The 22,843-nt window shown below is 37.7% G+C and overlaps 1 protein-coding gene across 1 annotated transcript in view; it reads left to right on the plus strand.

The window, feature by feature from the left end:
- LOC306878683 (protein kinase C alpha type-like) overlaps positions 1-22,843 on the plus strand; it is a 155,244-nt gene that overhangs the window by 125,292 nt on the left and 7,109 nt on the right. Inside the window, exons 10-15 of the mRNA XM_079431167.1 lie at positions 1,601-1,774; positions 13,577-13,668; positions 13,800-13,862; positions 14,846-14,984; positions 18,209-18,289; positions 19,936-20,043. Of these exons, the coding sequence (XP_079287293.1) occupies positions 1,601-1,774; positions 13,577-13,668; positions 13,800-13,862; positions 14,846-14,984; positions 18,209-18,289; positions 19,936-20,043 (657 nt within the window). The remainder of the gene's footprint in view (positions 1-1,600; positions 1,775-13,576; positions 13,669-13,799; positions 13,863-14,845; positions 14,985-18,208; positions 18,290-19,935; positions 20,044-22,843) is intronic.

A 22,843-nucleotide genomic window follows, 5' to 3' on the forward strand; every position in this document is an offset into this window, starting at 1 on the left:
AGTTATAACAGCTATGCACCGTTTAACCATGCAAAGCCACATGTCCTATTCATCATGTTCATGTTTTTGTCTGCTTGACAGGACCAAACAAATTTGTGTATCATGTTTTAGAGCAGTTCAAATTTGGTTCTTTGAGTACAATTCTCTCATACTGACCACTGGATGTTCAACATGGTACCTCATGGCAAAAAACTCTCTGAGGATTTGAGAATTAGAATTGTTGCTCTCCAAAAAGATGGCCTAGGCTATAAGAAGTTCGGTAACAGGCTGTAACTGAGTTACAGTACAGTGGCCGGGGTCATACAGAGGTTTTCCAAGATGGGTTTCACTCGGAACTGGCCTTGCAAGAGTCGATCAAAGCTGACTTCAAAAAACAGATGCATGAGTGCAGCCAGCATTGCTTAAGAGGTTGCAGAAGTGGAAGGTCAGCTTGTCAGTGCTCAGACCATACACCACACACTGCAACGAGTCGGTTTGCATGGCCGTTGTCCAAGAAGGAAGCCTCTTTTGAAGCTGGCTCACAAAAAACCTGCAAACCTTTTGCTGAAGACAACCTGGTCAAGAGCATGAATTACTGGAACCATGTCCTGTGGTCTGATGAGTATAAGGTAAACTTGTTTGACTAGATGGTGTCCAGCATGTGTGGCAACACCCTGGTGAGGAGTACCAAGAAAATTGTGCCTTGCCTACAGTCAAGCATGGTGGTGGTAGCATCATGGTCTGGGGCTGCATGACTACTGCTGGTACTGGGGAGCTGCGGTTCATTGAGGGAAACATGTATTCCAACATGTACTGTGACATTCTGAAGCAGAAGATGATGCCCTCCCTTCAGAAACTGTTTTCCAACATAACCACCACCCCAAACACACCGCCAAGATGACAACTGCCTTGCTGCTGAAGGTGAAGGTAATGGAGTGGCCAAGTATGTCTCCAGACCTGAACCTATTGAGCACATGTGGGGCATCGTCAAGTGGAAGGTGGAGAAGCACCATGTGTCTAACATCCAGCAGCTCCGTGATGTCATTATGGAGGAGTGGAAGAGGATGCCAGCAACAACCTGTGCAGCTCTGGTGAATTCCATGCCTAAGAGGAATAAGGCAGTTCTAGATAACAATGGTGCCCTTACAAAATACTGACACTTTGGACACAGTTTTGAGATGTTCACTTAGGGTGTACTCATTTTGTTGCCAGTTATTTGGACAATAATGGTTATATGTTATTTAGAGGACAGTAAATGTGTACTTCTATACAAGCTGCACATTGACTACTCTAAAATATATCCAAGTTTCATTTGTGCAGTATTGACCCTTGAGAAATTATACAAAAATTTTTGCTGAAATGTGAGGGGTGTACTCACTTTTGTGAAATACTGAAATTTTATATTGTGATTTTGGGAGATGCCTTTCTTGGCTTGGGTCTTCTTAAAAAATGGGGCCAACCTAGTAGAATAAAAAAATTAAATTTAAAATAAAGATGTGTTTTCAAAACAGCCTATGTAAAAGGAAATAATGCGTTTTCTTTCTCAGTGAAATTTGGTATATTTTAGGTTTGCTAATAGCCCTCACTGGCAGTTTGAGCTTTTGCTATTCTCCATACTCAGGTGATACTGGCTGAGATGAAGTCTTCTGATGAACTATATGCTATAAAGATCCTGAAGAAGGATGTGGTCATCCAGGATGATGATGTTGAATGCACCATGGTGGAGAAGCGGGTTCTGGCTCAGCAGGACAAGCCTCCATTCCTCACCCAGCTCCACTCCTGCTTTCAGACTGTGGTGAGGAACTCTCTCCTTAAATTAACATTTATGCATTTGGTAGACATTTTTACTCAAATAATTTACTTTACATTCTCTGGTAATCAAACCCATGATGATCTACTGTTTGTAAAAAAAAAATGTATCTTTATTAGTGATCGACCGATATTGATTTTTTTATAACCGATACCGATACCAATTATTTGCATGTCTATGTGCCCGATAACCGATATGCAGAACCAATATTTATTTACTGTTATAAAGTAAATAAATGACTGCGTGAAGTAAGTCCATACTTCACTTTGGTTTTTCCTCCTTTCAGTCATCTTAACAAAAAATGTTTTGAGAATTAGCAGTCTTTCATGCAGGGCTCTAGACTCATTCTTCCCACTGATCTCACTTTTGCGCACGAGCACATAATTTGGTTGCAATTTGTTTTTTGTTTTTGCTACAACATTTGATTAATCAATGCATGCTGATGAACTTTTATCATAGTTTATAGTTATATGGTAACGGAAGTTTTCAACATTCAACTCGTTCTTTTTCATCTGTATTATTTGTGATTTAAATTTTGTGATCAGGAATTCCTTTTTTCGTGCGCTTTTTACTTTCAAATTTGCGATCTTGGTGTCACATTTTACAAGAAAAGATCATTGTGTTTTGTTTATATCTATACACCTTTAACTTTTTAAGACTAAAACAAAAGATGGATTCATTGTTATTCTTAATTAAAAAGCGCAACAACAATAAAACAGTAAGTTGACAATGACAAACTCTTACATAACATTTATCAACAAAAACGAATAAGACGAGGCATGGCATAGGACACACCACATGCTGTACTATATACCTAGTATATTACAGAATGTTTAGCAAACTCTGAGGAAGCAAATAAATATTAATATATATTTGTTTTTAATTAAGGAAAGCCTCCATAGCATAACCTGAGGTAAACAGCAAAGATAACAAGCTTCTCAAAACGAAAACAAAAAGAAAAGTAAAACTAAACTGGCTGTAGCTGACAGGACTTGCATGTTTTTTCTACAAGAATACCACCACGTTCACCTTCTCTGGTTTAAGAAGCGGTCTTTTACTTTAGTTTGAAAACAAATCCATCCGTTGCGCTCCATCCGCGACGCGCACCTTCACGCTCGTGCTGACGCGGCGAGTATGAACCAGGCTCTACCCACTAAGCGCTCGTGCTGAAAGCACCTCTCTTCACGTGATCAGTGAAATCTGACTCCTGCTATAATGTGCTGCGGCTGGCAGCGCGCGCTGTATGAAGCAGACGCTTTGGAGTAGCGCAGACCTGGCACTCGTACAAATGCGACCACGTCAAATTTTAACTCGCAAACAATTACCATTTTGGTCGCAGTCTAGAGTCCTGTCATGTTCAATTTAATCTTCGTATTACAACAATAAAAAACATTTTATTTATAAAAAGCTTTAGCAGCAACACTAATATTAGCAGTAAGCAAAATGAACATAGAAAGTCTAATGTTTTCAAATGGAGAAAATAAAGGAAAGGAGTCATATCAACTTCATTTTTAACTACAGTTTTAGTAGGTTTATAAGCTGTTTAATAGGATAAAGAGTGAAGAATAATTCACTGGATAATGTTAATTCACGGAATAATATTCTCTGGAATATTGGAATATAACAAGCATTGTATTTTATTGCATTTCTCAACTGGCATGCTCTAAATTATGCTGCTGACAGAGCGGTTTATCTATGCCTTTACACAGAACTATAGGCTACTCAAACTGCGATCGATCGCAGAGATAATAAATAATTAATTTCCATAGAGTTGTATTAATTTAGATGTTTATAAACGAAATAATGGTTATATAGTAAGTGTTAATACAATTTAGGGTGCTTCAAAAAAGTGAATCTTGTTAAAAGTTACATGCGGTGGCCGTGCTGAGCATTTCTTGAGCATCAACCCGCTGAGTGAACTGCAATATATGAAAGCGGCTTCACGAGACTAATGATGAGCATATAGACAACAGAGAGAGAATTACATTCAATGCTTTTCTTTCCAACATGCAATCATTCATGGCTGTATTATTTAATTCATGCAAAGTTACGTCTTTATTGGGAGAGGACTTGACGGATTATCTATGTGACTCCGACTTCACGAGACTAATAGACCACAGAGAGAATTAAATTCAGCGCTTTTATTTCCACCATGTGCTAATTCATGGCTGTGTTATTTCAGGCAAAGTTATAGCCTATCTTTATAGGGACAGGGCTTGACAGAGTATCTTATTTATCATATTTCTTAGAGCCAAGTTGCATTTAAACTATATATCAGGCATTTATGTAATACATCTAATTTGTGCATTAATGCCTGTAATATTAAATAGTTTACTAACTACAGCAAATCAAGTACCTGCACGCCGTTGCTGTCTCGTCTCCCCTCAGATGCGCTGCAATTGCGATCCTGCGCGCAATTCTGAAAACGTCCACAAGATGGCGGTGTTTATCGGGGAATCCGATATTACAAAACCGATATTCGATTATGGAAAAATGCTTAAATATCGGGAAAATATCGGTAAATCGATATATCGGTCGATCTCTAATCTTTATCAGTCAAATATTCTATAACTAGACAAAGTTGGACTGGCAGGCACATATTATACAATTTATAAGGGTGTATCAACCATTATTAGAAAAGAAATATGCATGTCTGTGGAGATAAACCTCTTGAATACAAATGTAATAATTCAGTAAAGTAGAGGCAGCAAATAAAAAAAATGTAGCCAGCCACACATTGGCCGACTTTGAGAACAAACAGAAGCCTTTGTAAACCAGTCTCTATGGCTGTAGGCTAAATGGTAATCCCACTAATGGCACTCACAAACCAAACATCTGCCTTTCAGCAAATCCCTTAGAAGGATCGAATACTCACAAAAACCCTTCACTGTTCTTTGGCAACTGAAATATACTTTTTTTTTTATCTTTTTTTTTTTTTGAAAAAAGTAGGACCACTGTAAATATATACATTTTGTTTGTCAAGTTTAAAATATAGTTTAGAAGTGTTAAAAAAATATTTGACCATATTGAAACTGTCGCTGGCTGTGCAGCATTTTTGGGGGGTTTTCCCAACCCAAATGTATTTGCATTATTATAAATATGTAAAGACATAAAGGGAGCAAAATAAATTATACAATGAAGCAGCATGCAGCTAAATAAATGAATAGGGCAATTGCATAGATGTGAAATGTTTTTACAGTTTACAGAATTTTTTAGCATGTACATGCACAGAGCATGTAAATTGACAGGTATATGACGGATCCATTTACAGAAGATTTTAATAAAGAGGCCAATATTATGTTCAACAAGTGAAAAGCATAAAAAAAAAAAAAATCCCTAAGTAACAGTCCAAAAGAAATTGAAGGTGAAATGTGCAGTCAACACACCCCCGGAGCTGCGGCGGCACCTGGGGAGCAGTTGGGGGTTTGGTGCCTTGCTCAAGGGCACCTCAGTTGTGGTATTGAAGGTGGAAGAGAGCACTGTTACATTCACCCCCCACCCCACCTACAATTCCTGCTGGACCTGAGACTCAAACTCGCAACCTTTGGGTTACGAGTCCGACTCTCTAACCATTAGGCCACGACTGCCCCTATACAGAGAAGACAAAGAAAAAGAAGACAAACGTCTTCTTTCAACTTAAAGGTGCCATAGAATGAAAAACTGTCTTTACCCTGGCATATTTAAATAATAACAGTTCTGTACATGGAAATGACATACAGTGAGCCTCAAACACCATAGTTTCCTCCTTCATATGTAAATCTCGTGATTAAAAAAGACCACTGAAAAACAGGCGAATCAGAACATAACACCGACTGTGACGCAACAGTCGGGATCACTATGCCCCCAACATTTGCATAAACCCGCCCTTGTTCTAAGCCGGCCGAACCATCAGAAGCTCTGCAGGTATTGTAAATAAACAAGCGCGGACAACAGCGAAAATAACAAAATAAATTTTATGTTCCAGGCCGTGCAGGGGGTGTGAAGTGCAGGGATGGGTTGGTGTCTGTATTCAGAAAGGCACAGAAAGCAAATAACGCGAGCCACTAAAGGGACATGGTTAGCTCCTTGCTAGCGGTAGCCTGTTACAGTACATAAGATTTCACTCTCAGTAAGGAGAGATGAGGATGATGGCAAATGACTTGCAGATCCTGAGCACCACTGACAAGCATCTGATCTTGTGAAATGTGTGGTAAGTACTGTTGCTCCATAATGTAAACATAGTTTGTGTGATCGCGTCTCTTGAAAGTGAAACTATAACGCGATCGATGGATCGTTCAAAAGCAGTTTCAATGCCTCGCATATTAATAACGGCTCCCTGATGCCCGCGTTTTATATACAGTATAATTACCCGACGATATAACTGCGAGAGAAAGTATTTAAATATATATTTTCCTCCCTGTGCTTCCTTCTTGCTGATGAGCCGTACTGTGAAACAGCCAATCAGAGCAGAGCTCAACATTGAGCAGCACTGTGAAACAGCCAATCAGAGCAGAGCTCATTATTATTCATGACCCTGCCAAATAAGCCAATAACAGACCGTTTCATTCTAGGGAGAAATCCTAGGGTTGTAAATGGACATGTAAAATCGTTTCTGGAGATTTTTTGCCCTTACCTAAGCCACATACCTTCTGTGTAGATATCAGAGAACAATTTAAAATACTGTATCAATGCATTCTATGGCACCTTTAAGAAGACAAACAAAAACTACTTAGTCAATAGTGACCTCTGATGGTGAGGTGGCATTACCACTAGTTTTATGAGAGAGAAAGAAAAATGTCTAATAACATTCAAAGACAAAACATATATATATATATATATATATATATATATATATATTTCAAATGGGGGGAAATATCATTATGAAATAAATGTTTTTCTCTAATACACATTGGCCACAATGAATGGCACCCTTTTATTCAATACCTTTTGAGACCTCCATTTGCCAGTTTAACAGCTCTAAATTTTCTCCTATAATGCCTGATGAGGTTAGAGAACACCTGACAAGAGATCAGAGACCATTCCTTCATCCAGAATCACTCCAGATCCTTCAGATTCACAGCTCCATGGCGGTGCTTCTTCTCTTCAGTTCACCTCACTCATTTTCTACAGGGTTCAGGTCAGAGGACTGGAATGGCCATAGCAGAAGCTTGGTTTTGTGCTCAGTGACCCATTTTTGTGTTGTTTTTGAGGTTTGTGTTTGGATTATTGTACGGTTGAAAGATCCAAACATGGCCCATTATAAGATTTCTAACAGAGTCAGTCACTTGTTGATTTTTTATCTGTTGGTATTTTGGTAGAATCCATGATGCCATGTGTCTAAACAAGATGTCCAGGACATCTCGCAGATATATAAGCCCACAAAATCAAAAATACAGCAGTATATTTCATTGTACACATGGGGTACTTTTTATGATGTTTTATTAACAAAGTTCGGGAGGAGCACGTCAGATACTTAGCCTAATTAACACAAGAGGAACGCACTCAAGTTAATCAACGCATGGGTATAAATGCAGCTGACATGCCTCTATCCATTTGACGGTTAAGCAGCATCCCTCCACCGCCCCTTCTCCACACTTGAGTTCTACCACTTGAGTTCTTACCACACTTATATGGGGGGGGTACTCTGGGTTCGGGCCATTCCCGAGCTCAGAGCCCTTCCCCAGGACAGCACGCCAAGTACGCATTACTATACTCGCCAAATACGCATTACTATACTCCGGCTAATTATATGTAAGTGTGAACTCGTGAAATCCCTGTGTTCACCAAACCCATCTTGAGTGTTTGCTGCTGAAAAGCTAATTTTTTTGTTTCATCTGACCATAGAAGCCAGTGCCATTTGAAGTTCCAGTCGTGTCTGATAACTGAATATGCTGGAGTTTGTTTTTGGATGAGCTAGGAGAATTTTTCTTGAAACCCTCCCAAACAACATGTGGTGATGTAGGTGCTGTTTGACCATTTTTTTTTAAGGTTTTCTGACCCCGAGACTGAACTATTTTCTGCAGTTCTCCAGCTGTGGTCCTTGGAGAGTCTTTAGCCACTCAAACTCTCCTTCTCACCGTGCATTAGGACGATATAGACACACGTCCTCTTCCAGGCAGTTTCATAACATTTTCTGTTGATTGGAAATTCTTAATTAATACCCTGATGGTGGAAATGGGCATTTGCACTGCTCTAGCTCTTTTCTTAAAGCCACTTCAATAATTTGTGAAGCTCAATTATCTTTTTCTGCACACCAGAAATATATTCTTTGTTTTTTCTCATTGTGATGGATGATTAAGGGAATTTGGGCTTTGTTTTCCCTCCTATTTATATTTCTGTGAAACAGGAAGCCATGGCTGGATAGTTTTGTGTTCATAATCACCCTGGAGTGCTCAAAATTGTGAATATGAATGAGAATATACTTATAAGAAGATATTTTACTTATAAGAATTTCTAGGGGTGCCAATAATTGTGTCCAACGTGTATTTGAGAAAAACATTTATTTCATAATGATATTTTCCCCCATTTTAAATTCATATTATCCAATGAAAGGTTAGATTTTTGTGAATTTTTTAAATAAAAGATCAAAAGGATTAACAATGCAGATTAAATTTCACAGCCTTCTTTGATAATATTTACCAAGGGTGCTGATATTTTTGGCCATGACTGTATATATATATTAGGGCTGTCAAAGTTAATAACGCGTTAACACAAATTCATTTTAACGACACTAATTTTATTAACGTGCAATTAATGCAGCTCGCATTTTCTGTTTGACCCGTAGCCTAGCCCGTAGTTGGACAAATGGAGATGCACAGTGTTGCCAACTTAGCGACTTTGCAGACTCCTTTAGTGACTTTTTTCCCCTCTTCAAAAAAGCTTTTAGCGACAAATCTTTAGGGTTTGCCCAAACCCTATTTAGTTCCTGAGACTCGCTGGTACTGCCACGCGAGCGTGTGGTCTTGCTGTCCCAGCGCGCACACACCTCTCTCTCTCTGTGTGCGTCTGCATTTTTCAGCGAGCGGCGGAGAGGAGTAGTGCTTTCAGTTAAACACAGATATTATGTTACTTCTCTAATTTTACATGCAAGTATAGCCGAAATCACAGCACAGCTATTGTCATTATCTTATGTGTGTTTGACTTCATCAGACGACGGCTCGATTATCAGGATTTTTGTGCAGATTAAAGGATTAGTTCACTTTTAAAAAAACTTTTGCTGATAATTTACTCACCCCCATGTCATCCAAGATGTCCATGTCTTTCTTTCTTCAGTCGAAAAGTAATTAAGGTTTTTGATGAAAACATTTCTCAATATGATGGACTTCATTGGGACCCAAACGGTTCAAGGTCCAAATGACAGTTTCGGTGCAGCTTCAAAGGGCTTTAAACGATACCAGACGATGAATAAGGGTCTTATCTAGCGAAACGATCGGTCATTTCAAAAATAAATAAAAAAGTTTAAGTTTTATAAGCACAAATGCTCGCCTTGCTCTGTTCTGTGATGCGCGTTCGTGACGTCACGTAATACGCAATTACGTGGAAAAGGTCACGGTTGAGGTAGGCGGAAGTACCGAGTCAGTAGGCTTTTTAATATTAAAACACCCAGGATACGCACACGAAATGGGTAAAACATTTGAATATGTGTATATGGTCCTCCTTCCGCACATTTGTAAACACTGATTCGGTACTTCCGCCTAAGTCAACCGTGACCTTTTCAACGTCATTGCGTATTACGTGACGTCGTGAACGAGCATTTGTGCTTATAAAATTTAAACTTTTTTATTTATTTTTGAAATGACCGATCGTTTCGCTAGATAAGACCCTTATTCATTGTCTGGTATCGTTTAAAGCCCTTTGAAGCTGCACTGAAACTGTCATTTGGACCTTGAACCATTTGGGTCCCAATGAAGTCCATTATATGGAGAAATGTTTTCATCAAAAACCTTCATTTCTTTTCGACTGAAGAAAGAAAGACATGGACATCTTGGATGACATGGGGGTGAGTAAATTATCAGCAGAAGTTTTTTTAAAAGTGAACTAATCCTTTAACATCTTGGAAGAGAGAGCTGGTTATGTAGTCTTAATGGGTCGCGTTTCAGTCACTATTTCATATTCATTCCATTGTCTGACAACAGAAACAGTCAAATATATAAATGAAAACAGTTTTATTGAGAATTTAGCTGCATCAAAATACAGTATGTGGGCACTGAAGCAAACAAATCTAATAATAAATAATAAATGTACATTTTGCATGTTCAGAAGAAGTGAACTGCCCTGTCTTGCAAAAATGTAAACAGGTTTGTGTAAGTAAATTGCTTCGTGCAAAGAAAGACAAGTAATGGGAACCTGTTAGGCTATTTATTTTTTCATGTGTCTAATAGACATTAACAAGTTCTTTGAAAAACATCTATGACCTTTGAAACATGTCTAGTCTTCATGCTCTATGTTGACAATGGTTTCAATAATAAACATACATTTGCATAAAGCATCCATATTTGTCCATGCCCATGTTGATTAGAGTATTCAAAACTTGAAAAGTATTAATTTAAGTTACATTTAGAACAAATAAAAATGTGTGATCACGTTGCAATTAATCATGAGTTAACTCACGACAATCATGTGATTAATCGCAATTAAATATTTTAATCGATTGACAGCCCTAATATACACTCACCGGCCACTTTATTAGGTACACCTGTTCAATTGCATGGTAACACAAATTGCTGATCAGCTAATCACATGGCGGCAACTCGATGCATTTAGGCATCTAGATGTGGTGAAGACGACTTGCTGAAGTTCAAAACGAGCATCAGAATGAGGAAAAAAGGGGATTTAAGTGACTTTGAACGTAGAATGGTTGTTGGTGCCAGACAGGCTGGTCTGAGTATTTCAAAAACTGCTGATCTACTGGGATTTTCACGCACAACCATCTCTAGGGTTTACAGAGAATGGTCCGAAAAAGAGAAAATATCCAGTGAGCGGCAGTTGTGTAGACGAAAATGCCTTGTTGATGTCAGAGGTCTGGGGAGAATGGGCAGAATGGTTAGAGATGATAGAAAGGCAACAGTAACTCAAATAACCACTCGTTACAACCAAGGTATGCAGAATACATCTGTGAACGCACAACACGTCGAACCCTGAAGCAGATGGACTACAGCAGCAGAAGACCACACCGGGTGCCGCTCCTGTCAGCTAAGAACAGGAATCGGAGGCTACAATTTGCACAGGCTCACCAAAATTGGACAATATAGAAGATTGGAAAAACGTTGCCTGGTCTGATAAGTCTCGATTTCTGCTGCGACATTCAGATGGTAGGGTCAGAATTTGGCATAAAGAACATGAAAGCATGGATCCATCTTGCCTTGTCTCAACAGTTCAGGCTGGTGATGTGGGGGATATTTTCTTGGCACACTTTGGGCCCCTTAGTACCAATTGATCATCGTTTAAACGCCACAGCCTATTATATTGTTGTATTGTTGTTCATCCCTTTATGACCACAGTGTACCCATCTTCTGATGGCTACTTCCAACAGGATAATGCACCATGTCACAAAGCTCAAATCATCTCAGACTGGTTTCTTGAACATGACAATGAGTTCACATTACTTAAATGGCCTCCACAGTCACCAGATCTCAATCCAATAGAGCACCTTTGGGATGAGGTGGAATGGGAGATTCGCATCATGGATGTGCAGCCGACAAATCTACAGCAACTGCGTGATGCTATCATGTCAATATGGACCAAAATCTCTGAGGAATGTTTCCAGGTGTACCTAATAAAGTGGCCAGTGAGTGTGTGTATATATACAGGTCCTTCTCAAAAAATTTGCATATTGTGATAAAGTTCATTATTTTCTGTAATGTACTGATAAACATTAGAATTTCATATATTTTAGATTCATTACAACACAACTGAAGTAGTTCAAGCCTTTTATTGTTTTAATATTGAGGATTTTGGCATACAGCTCATGAAAACCCAAAATTCTCAAAAAATTAGCATATTTCATCCGACCAATAAAAGAAAAGTGTTTTTAATACAAAAAAAAAAAAAAGTCAACCTTCAAATAATTATGTTCAGTTATGCACTCAATACTTGGTCGGGAATCCTTTTGCAGAAATGACTGCTTCAATGCGGCGTGGCATGGAGGCAATCAGCCTGTGGCACTGCTGAGGTGTTATGGAGGCCCAGGATGCTTCGATAGCGGCCTTAAGCTCATCCAGAGTGTTGGGTCTTGCGTCTCTCAACTTTCTCTTCACAATATCCCACAGATTCTCTATGGGGTTCAGGTCAGGAGAGTTGGCAGGCCAATTGAGCACAGTAATACCATGGTCAGTAAACCATTTACCAGTGGTTTTGGCACTGTGAGCAGGTGCCAGGTCGTGCTGAAAAATGAAATCTTCATCTCCATAAAGCTTTTCAGCAGATGGAAGCATGAAGTGCTCCAAAATCTCCTGATAGCTAGCTGCATTGACCCTGCCCTTGATAAAACACAGTGGACCAACACCAGCATCACTGACTGTGGGTACTTGACACTGGACTTCAGGCATTTTGGCATTTCCCTCTCCCCAGTCTTCCTCCAGACTCTGGCACCTTGATTTCCGAATGACATGCAAAATTTGCTTTCATCCGAAAAAAGTACTTTGGACCACTGAGCAACAGTCCAGTGCTGCTTCTCTGTAGCCCAGGTCAGGCGCTTCTGCCGCTGTTTCTGGTTCAAAAGTGGCTTGACCTGGGGAATGCGGCACCTGTAGCCCATTTCCTGCACACGCCTGTACACGGTGGCTCTGGATGTTTCTACTCCAGACTCAGTCCACTGCTTCCGCAGGTCCCCCAAGGTCTGGAATCGGTCCTTCTCCACAATCTTCCTCAGGGTCCGGTCACCTCTTCTCGTTGTGCTGCGTTTTCTGCCACACTTTTTCCTTCCCACAGACTTCCCACTGAGGTGCCTTGATACAGCACTCTGGGAACAGCCTATTCGTTCAGAAATTTCTTTCTGTGTCTTACCCTCTTGCTTGATGGTGTCAATGATGGCCTTCTGGACAGCAGTCAGGTCGGCAGTCTTACCCATGATTGCGGTTTTGAGTAATGAACCAGGCTGGGAGTTTTTAAAAGCCTCAGGAATCTTTTGCAGGTGTTTAGAGTTAATTGGTTGATTCAGATGATTAGGTTAATAGCTCGTTTAGAGAACCTTTTCATGATATGCTAATTTTTTGAGATAGGAATTTTGGGTTTTCATGAGCTGTATGCCAAAATCATCAATATTAAAACAATAAAAGGCTTGAACTACTTCAGTTGTGTTGTAATGAATCTAAAATATATGAAAGTCTAATGTTTATCAGTACATTACAGAAAATAATGAACTTTATCACAATATGCTAATTTTTTGAAAAGGACCTGTATGTTAAATCTTATGATAATCCACCAAATGAAAGTTTATGAGTTAACAATCCTACCTCAAGTGAATAAGTCAAGAAAGATAAAACTCTAGAGATTTAATTAGATTTTTCCCTCGACTTTCATCTGGAAAAGTCAACAGTAGTTGCTGAAAGTTATCCAGTATGCAGATTTTGGTCAGTAAGAGTTGACCGATTTCACAGAAAAGCGTGTAGTATATGATTTTTTTCTGTAGCTGTGTGTGATGCCTAGTGTTTTAAAATCTGTTCTTAAACAACAGAAGTGCATTTTTCAACTGTATTAATAGTACCATTGAACTATATTGCAATTGGATTTTACATTTTTAGACATAGCCTTTCAGACAAGACCAGCATTAAAGTCTATCATATTGTTTTTGATATGTTTTTATCATAGGACCGTCTGTATTTCGTGATGGAGTATGTTAATGGTGGGGATCTGATGTACCACATCCAGCAAGTGGGCAAATTTAAGGAGCCACAAGTAGTGTAAGCCACTCTCTCATTGTGTTTATATATCTACAGTATGTATTTCTGGGTTTAAACTTTCAAAACATGTATCACTTTATGTTTGTTTGTAGATTAAGGTGAATTTATGTAAAATAATCTTCTTGTTGCAGGTTCTACGCTGCAGAGATTGCTGTTGGGCTTTTTTTCTTGCACAAGAAAGGAGTCATATACAGGTGAACACACACAAACTACACATTCAGATCCAATTCAGACCTTTCTGTCAATAGTTTGAAAGTGTAAATTAATTGGCTTTAATCAGCAGATTAATGCAATAAAACAGATTAAAGCAATAAAAATAAATAAACAAACAAACTATGACTTTCTGAGTAACAGAGTTGCAAATAACAGGTTTGCAGATTTTGCCTAAATTAATCAGTCAGTAAGGGATAGCTAGTGTGAGACCAAATGTTGATTTCGTATTTTTGTATATTATTTGTATTTTATATTACTTTTTACACTTACTTGTCTTTCCACTAAAGAGTCCAAAATAGTGCTATTTCTTGAAGGTCCCATTTTAAGGAAAATGCTATATGAATTCTATGATTTAAAGGAAAGTACACATTACCTGGTTAGATAATAATTTAATTATATATATTTTTTTTTTTACTCTGAATGTCAAGTTATTTTACTTTCTTAGACCGCTGTAAAGGTCATATGTGTCTCTAATGCATTAAAGAATATCATATTAACCTTTTTGTGAAATGTGTCAAATATTGCCACGACTCATTTCAAATAGCATTAATAAAATACAAAATCGCTATTTAGCCCAGCCTTCAATCAGGAATTCACTTAATTCTGTCTCTCTTTAGGAGCTAAACCTAGTTATTTGGCTTGTTTTTCTTTGAGCGTCTAAATTGGCCTAGGGAAATAGAGCAAACAGATGAACTGACGTCAGCAGGAATGAAAGAGACAGAGTCCTTGTTTCAGAAAAAAAGAAAACGCTGCACTTGCTTTTACATGAACTGCATGAACTACATTTTTGCTGTGCTTATGTGCGGGGAAAAAAGCAGTAAGATGAGTTTGTTTAGATGTATTTTTATATAAAAATATTTAAACAGGAAGACACATCTTTTTTTATGTAACCCCATCCTCCAATTTTCAGAATCACCCTGTTGTACTGTTGTGTTTTTTTTTTTTTTTTTTTTATCACTTTCAGGGATCTGAAATTAGATAATGTCATGCTGGATGCAGAGGGTCATATTAAGGTTGCAGACTTTGGTATGTGCAAGGAGAACATTGTGGAGGGCGTGAGCACCCGTACATTTTGTGGAACGCCAGACTACATTGCTCCAGAGGTGAGTGATTGAGTGTGTTTCCTGCAGGCAGTAGCAGTCCTCCCAGATTGACAGCAAATGCTGAATGTACATGTGACTAGCAGCAGTGCTTAGAAGACCCTGAACCTGTTGTTTTCTCAGAGGCAGTACCTCCTCAAAATATTTTTGGATGAGAAAATAATCCACAGTATTATAATGTTTTTTTTTTTTCACAGTGACACTGTCCAACAGCCATATTAGCAGTTTAAAAAGGAGACACCGTCTCTTTTGCCTTCCTTGAGCCCAATGAATTCCCAAATGACTCCCTATGGGTTGCTGCAAGTGGTTGATTTTTGACTGAAACTGTACGAAATATAGACTAAGTAACTAGCATTTTGCCTCCTTATTTCAAATGCTACATGCTACAGATTTTAACAATTCTAATTCTAAAATTGTAATTTGTAAAACAAAGTTTCAGAAGAAGAGACTTAATTAAATACTGTCAATCATTATTCAAGGATATATGAACAACTGCTTACCTCCTGACCATGACATTTCTTCTGGCATTTGGCCATAGTAATTTGATCATATTTTTCTACAGACATTTCACATTTTAGAGGTGCTCTCAAGCGGAAGTTGTCATAGTTGGGAAAACATATATATATATATATATATATATATATATATATATATATATATAGTGGTGAACAGAAACTGCAACAAATTAATTTGTTGTGTTCACATGTGCTCCAATAGCAAAAGAATAATTCATAATGGCATTTCTATCACTTTACAAAAAAGGGGAAAAATTTAAAGAAGCTGATTATTTCAGAGAGAAAGACGTCAAATTTGCCATCAGTCCCTCAACAGCAGTATTTGTACATTTAAAAAAAATATATATATAAAAAACAATTTTTGCTGCATGTATGATGTTAATAGCTGTGGAAATGCATCTTCACAGTAAATGGTCTATTGTAATTTATGATGCACTCTAATAGAACCATTTTAAACATTTTGCAGTAATGGAAACAACCACTTTTCAGTGCTTTCTTTCTTCCCTTTTTTCTTCATACTGATCTTTTCATATTCAGAGCAGATCCTAGTGTGAAGCTGTCCTTATTTCTCTGTACCGAAGCTCCTCTTCTCTTAACTTTACTTCCCAGAGCAGGCCTTAGCATGAGGATGCCTCCACAAGTGACACATAAGCTCTTACAATGCAGGTTATCTGTGGCACATCAACATTTCATATTGATGAACTTTATCTGCTCTGACATCCTCAGACACACACTCACAGTATCTTTCTCTCTCTGTCCCTCTATGTTTTTTCTCCCCTCAAATACTCAAACTGTAGTGGCATGACATGACAGTGGGTGGCAGAGTTGTCTCCTACAGCAAGTATTTAAAAGTCATGCTGTAAAGGCAGCCACAATGGTCTTTCAGACTTCTTCACACACAAAAAACAGACACTCTGTATCTATATTTTACTAAACAAACCCTCACACATAACCAGACTTAGAATGCTGTTGAATGTTTGTGGTAGAAACCAAATCAGTCAGTGTAGGAGTGGCTGTCAAAGTTTGTATAGTAATGTCCTTGTCATCCTCATAATATTCTTACTAGCTCTGACTAGAGTCTATGACTAGAATTACTAGAAATCATAGCAATAAGAGAGTCAAAATAATGAGAATAAAGCCATAGCATTCGCCATATATTAGTATTAATATAATGTTGGAGCTTTTTTTGTTGTTGTTGTTATTGAAATTACCAATATGATATTTACTTTTTTGTTATGTGGCATTAAAATACCATCACATGTGTCTGTATGTTCACACAGACATAGCACACACACAGTTTTGCTTTCTGAAGCTGCAAAATAAAATAAAGTGTGTGTGTATTTAGTGTATGTATATTAGTGGACATTTGACCTCCATCCTTTTTTGAGAGCATTACTCTCTCTTTCTCTCTCTCTTTCTGTCTCTTTTGCTGACCTACATATTATGCAGGGGTAATGCGTGTTATCTGGGAACACATTGCTGCATGTTAACTTGAGTGTAAAGTGTGTCAAACGTAGAGCAGCAGTAACACACTAACCGTAAATTTGTAAGACATTTATTTTCATATCTTAGTGAGGACCTCCCATTGAGTTCATAAAATAAGATAATTACAATTTGGTCTGTTTCTCGCGTTGCCAAAATATTGTTAGTATAATATTATCTCTTTAAATTCAAGAGGAATAAAGGTGAGGAGTGTAAATCCAGTCTCTGGCCTGAGCCTTTTTTATCAGTTAAATCTGTTTACTTTTATCACTCACTGGGATTAGATGTTATTAGATGATTAGAACATGTGAACTTATGAAGTGCAGTATTATAGAAATTACCAGTGTGAAAATGTCTTTCCATCCATTATTCTGTCACTTGCTTCTTCAGTTTGGTTAATAGTTAAATTGAGAAATTATATTAGTAGATTTTTAGGCCCATTTGTTTTCTCCTCAGTAATTGTTTAGTCAGAATTTGATATTTGTTCTGCGCACCTCAGTTAGCTTGTGTGTATATCAACATCTAGAGCCACGGACGAAACCTTGAGCGGCTACAGCCATGATAGAACTGTAACATAGTGTTAGCGTGATGTCACATAGAAACACACACACACACACTAAATGTGCTATGAACTGCATTAGCCAAGAAAGCTGACTGCAAGCTGTATAAGCTGTGTGAAATTCTGGAATATATGGTAAAAAAAAAAAAAGAAAAGGTGTGCGTTTTCATTATTGACATTTTAAAGGCATACTCATGCTTTCTTACTCCCCACCCACCCAAGTTCAGTTGCAATCTTGCTTGGTTTGTTAAATAAAAGAACATTTTAGGTTTTGTTTTATATCTGGGTCTCTTTCATGCTAAAGAATTACTGTACTCCTAGACAATCTTTCACGTATATAAAAAATGCCTTAGTGCAGTGCTGTGAAAAAGTAAGTACACCCTATGGCGATATACCAAGGTCATATAATTGAACAAATACCACTTTTAAAATAAACAAGAATATTTCTTATCTTACATTGATTTGTGAATCAATTTTGTTTTTTGGGATATTTTGACTAGAACACAAAATAATATAATACAGTATATTTTTATAGTTTATTTGTTGTGGAGATGTGTGCTTCTAGATGGGAAGGGAATGATGGGGAAAATGGTATTCTATAACAGTAGTGATATTTTGGTTGCTAGTATTCAGTAGTAATCTGTAGGGCTTTTTGTGTTGTCTCTTTTCAGATAATAGCATATCAACCGTATGGCTGTTCTGTGGACTGGTGGGCTTATGGAGTCCTGCTATACGAGATGCTGGCGGGACAGGTGAGTACACGTGTATAACCATCAGATCCTACATTGGCAGCTGTTACCTTCTGCCAAACTTATAATACAGTTGTAGCTTTGCTGTTATACAGTTTGCAGTGGCCACATATAATATTGACACCAGCTGCTGTACTCCGAGAAGATCTCTGGGTAAAAATGCACCTCTTCACATCCACAACCTTAGAGAATTTTTTTAGAGAATTCATATCATAAATTTGATACATCTTATCTTAATAAATAAAAAAACACTCTGGTAAGTACCAGTTGTCAGTAATGTATCAAGATGGTAATACCATGGTACTTCATTATATACTAAGATACACTTTGATGGAATTGAAATGGTACCATAAGGTCCTTCAAATAATACCAAGGTATTATCACTTTGTCTAAGCATAATGAGCTTTTTTACTTGTTTTTACCATAGTATATTTTATGCTAATGTAATTGTACTTTTTGTAAGAGTGAGCTTAAAGGGATACTCCACCCCAAAATGCAAATTATTCATTAATCACTTACGCCCATGTCGTTCCAAACCATAAAAGCTTCTTTTGTCCTTGGAACACAATTTAAGATATTTTGGATGAAAACCGGGAGGCTTGTGACTGTCCCATTGACTGCATAGTAAATTGCACTGTCAAGGTCCATAAAAGTATGAAAAGCATCGTCAGAATAGTCCATCTGCCATTAGTAGTTAAATCTGAATTTTATGAAGCGACGAGAATACTTTTTGTACGCAAAGAAGATAAAAATAACGACATTTATTCAACAATTCGTCTCCTCTCTGTCTCTGTGTCAGCGTAGCGCCATTTTGGAAGGCATCCGATGGACGCAAAGTGCGCACGCTATTCTCTGTCATCAGTAACGCATGGATACGTATTGTACGTTTATTTACGCTGATTTGAACGGAAACAGCGTATCCCTGTTTTACTGATGACAGAGAATAGCGTACACTTTGCGTCTAGCGGATAATCTCTAAAATGGCGCTACACTGACACAGAGAGACAGAGAGGAGACAAATTGTTGAATAAATGTCGTTATTTTTATTTTCTTTGCGTACAAAAAGTATTCTCGTCGCTTCATAAAATTCAGAGTGCTGCCGGCACTGGGGAGCTACAGTTCATTGAGGGAGACATGAATGCCAACATGTACTGTGACATACTGAAGCAGAGAGAGGGCCGCAGGGCAGTATTCCAACATGTATTCCATGATGTCGTCATAGAGGAGTGGAAGAGGACTCCAGTGGCAACCTGTGAAGCTCTGGTGAACTCTATGACCAAGAGGGTTAAAGAAGTGCTGGAAAATAATGGTGGCCAAACAAAATATTGACACTTTGGGCCCAATTTGGACATTTTCACTTAGGGGTGTACTCATTTTTGTGGCCAGCGGTTTAGCCATTAATGGCTGTGTGTTGAGTTATTTTGAGGGGACAGCAAATTTACACTGTTATACAAGCTGTACACTCACTACTTTACATTGTAGCAAAGTGTCATTTCTTCAGTGTCGTCACATGAAAAGATATAATAAAATATTTACAAAAATGTGAGGGGTGTACTCACTTCTGTGAGATACTGTATATCAGGATAAAAACTGAATAATATTAATATTATTCTTAATGTTGATTTTGAATGTTTTAATTTTTCTTCAAGCCTCCATTTGATGGTGAGGATGAAGATGAACTTTTCCAGTCCATTATGGAGCACAATGTCTCCTACCCTAAATCCATGTCCAAAGAAGCAGTTTCCATCTGCAAAGGGGTAAGTTCTGTCACATAAAAACAGAATGTTCCAGGTTCCAAAGCTCAGCTGAACCAGTATGACTTCTCTGTAAAACTTTATTTTAGGGTCTCTTAACTAGTTGCTTGTTAGCATGCATATTACTGGAATATTAGCCATTTCTTAGTAGTGATTAAGCACATATTAATGCCTTATTCTAGTAATATGCATGCTAATAAGCAACTAGTTAAGAGACCCTAAAATAAAGTGTTACCAGAAAATCTGGGGGGAAAGGAGGATTATTGCTCTCTAGTTGGTTAATAACAAGAAAACAAAATTCACAATTACGTTATTCTTCTATTTTAATCTTTCATCTTTGCCTAAAAATAGTTGTAGACTTATTGACTTAATAGTTACAAACATTGCATTCTCCAGATCAATGGATGTATGCGGCTGAGACCAGAAAGTAAAAGTTTAGGAGCTCATTTAATACCTGACAAATGAGGAGGATATATCTCAGAAGAAGAGAGCTGAGTCATTCCAAAAATCAGGTCATTAGGTTCCCATGAATCCAAGATATTTCTGACAGAAATGCACTGACATTTGATATCAATGTATCTCAAATTGTGTTCAGTGAAAGTTGCTGAAATGTATATAACAGAAAAAAAATTATTTTGTATTATCACTTCTTTTAATCCCTCATATTACATGAATCTGCTCAGTAATTCACTGCCTATCAGAAATTCACTGCAGGAGCTGATCCAATTTAGATAAAAACCCATGAACCCCTGGTTTCATTTTTAATAAGTCTTATCAGTGTTCAGGTTTCATTTGTCATGAATACAGTTTGTTGTTATTAGATTCACCTTCAGTCTGACAAAAAAAAAAAAAAACTTCTTGTAACAGACAATTTCTTCTTTACTTGACAAGTAAATATGGTAAATCATAAATCTATATTATTTTCATCATTTTAATTAACTAACATCAACAAAGACATGATTAGATTTCATATTTTCTCATTAATATAGGATTTCAGCAATTGCTGTTTCCAGAACATCTTAACATTTGTTTTCAATGAGATACCTGTAAGCTACATCCCTGAAAAAAAAAACTATGTTAGGACTATGTTATTTATGTATAGAACTTAAGAGATTCATTTTATAATGTAGCACATTCTGCATAATGTTTGGTAAGATTACAATATGAAAAAAGAATTACTAATGGAACATCTTGATTGTCTGCTCATTACACTGTTGCGTAATCTTTCGTTCATTACAGTACCCTGTTTTCTACATGTACGGTCACAGACTTAATTCAATTTCCAAAATAATATAAAAATACATTCAATAATATATCCCTTTGTTCTTTTAAGCATTACAAACCAACACACTTTTTAGCAGAAATAAAGCAGTTATATGACATGTCTGAACACTCACATTACATTCTTTCAGCTAAATCACTCTTAAATTACTATACCTTCTCAGTTTAAATGCAATTTAGTAGAGTCTGAATCTATTTAGTATATTGTTTTTTGTTTGTTTTTTGCATTGACCTGTAACGTTTTATTGTTCTTGATCAAAAAAGCCCAAAGAAGCCATGAAAAAATTGATAAAAGACAAACTATACTAGAGGCAGGTGTATTACCTGAACGCTCTGTCGAGGGTGAGGGTATTGCTGAAATTGAAGCTGATGCCCTGTCTGAGTCAAAATTGGCAAATAATCAAACACTCTCTCATGTAGATCCCACAGTAGCAATTAAACTGAAAGAATTGGATCTTGCTTTAAAGCGTCAGGAGCATGACACTCATACAGGCAGACAGAAATATTGAACTGCGCACGTTAGACCTTGAAGCTCAAGCCTTGCAAAGCAAGCCAGTTCCACTCCCTCGATCTAGACCTCCTCCTTCCAGTGTTCCTGATGTTTTGCAGACTGAATTTGATGTAGGTAAATATGTAAAGTTGGTACCTCCTTTTCGTGAAACTGAGGTTGACTCTTATTTTGTTTTTGCAAAATTGAATTGGCCATTGAACTGGTACCAGAGGCATACCGTCAGCGATTCAGATCTTGTTCAAAGTTAGCCAAGCAAACATTTGTAGAATTTGCAAGAGAGAAAAGAATGCTTTTTTGAGAAGTGGTGTTTTGCCACCAAAACCACAACTTTTGAGGAGCTTCAAGAACTTGAGTTGTTGGAGGACTCCAAGAGCTGTGTGCCAGAAAGTCTTGTTGAAAAGGATTTCCAAGCTTTCTGAAGCAGCGATTTTGGCTGATGAATTTATTCTCACCCACAGAACAGTGTTTCCATCTGTACGTTCTGTTAGCAGTCCACCTGTAAGAGAGAGAACCATTAAGGAATTGCAACGAGTTAATGTTTTTAAACTTGATAGCGACTCTAAGACCGTCTCAAAAAGTGGTGCACCTAAAAGGGTATGTTTCTACTGCCTTGACCCTGGACATTTGATTTCAGATTGCAAAGCATGGCAGCAAAAACAATCGGGAACCAAACCCAAAGGTGTAGCGTTTGTTCAGTCTGTTCCTGATCGTTTGCACTCTAGCCAAACCTTGTTCGATCCATTCATTATGGAAAGTGCTGTAGCCCTTTCAAATGACTCTGACTTTAAACCTTTTGTAATGCTGAGAGACACTGGGTCTGCAAAGTCATTAATTTTGGAGAGTGCGTTATCTTTCTCGTCTCAGTCATACATCGGTACAGATGTCTTCATCCGTGGTGTGGAATTAGGCTGCGTGCCCGTACCTCTACAAACTATGTACATAAAATCCAATTTCATTTCAGGCCCTGTGAAAATTGGCGTACGTTCGCATTTACCAGTTGAAGGTGTGAGC

This window comes from Barbus barbus (assembly GCF_936440315.1).
Source record: "Barbus barbus genome assembly, chromosome: 13".
Classification (NCBI taxonomy): Eukaryota; Metazoa; Chordata; class Actinopteri; order Cypriniformes; family Cyprinidae; genus Barbus; species Barbus barbus.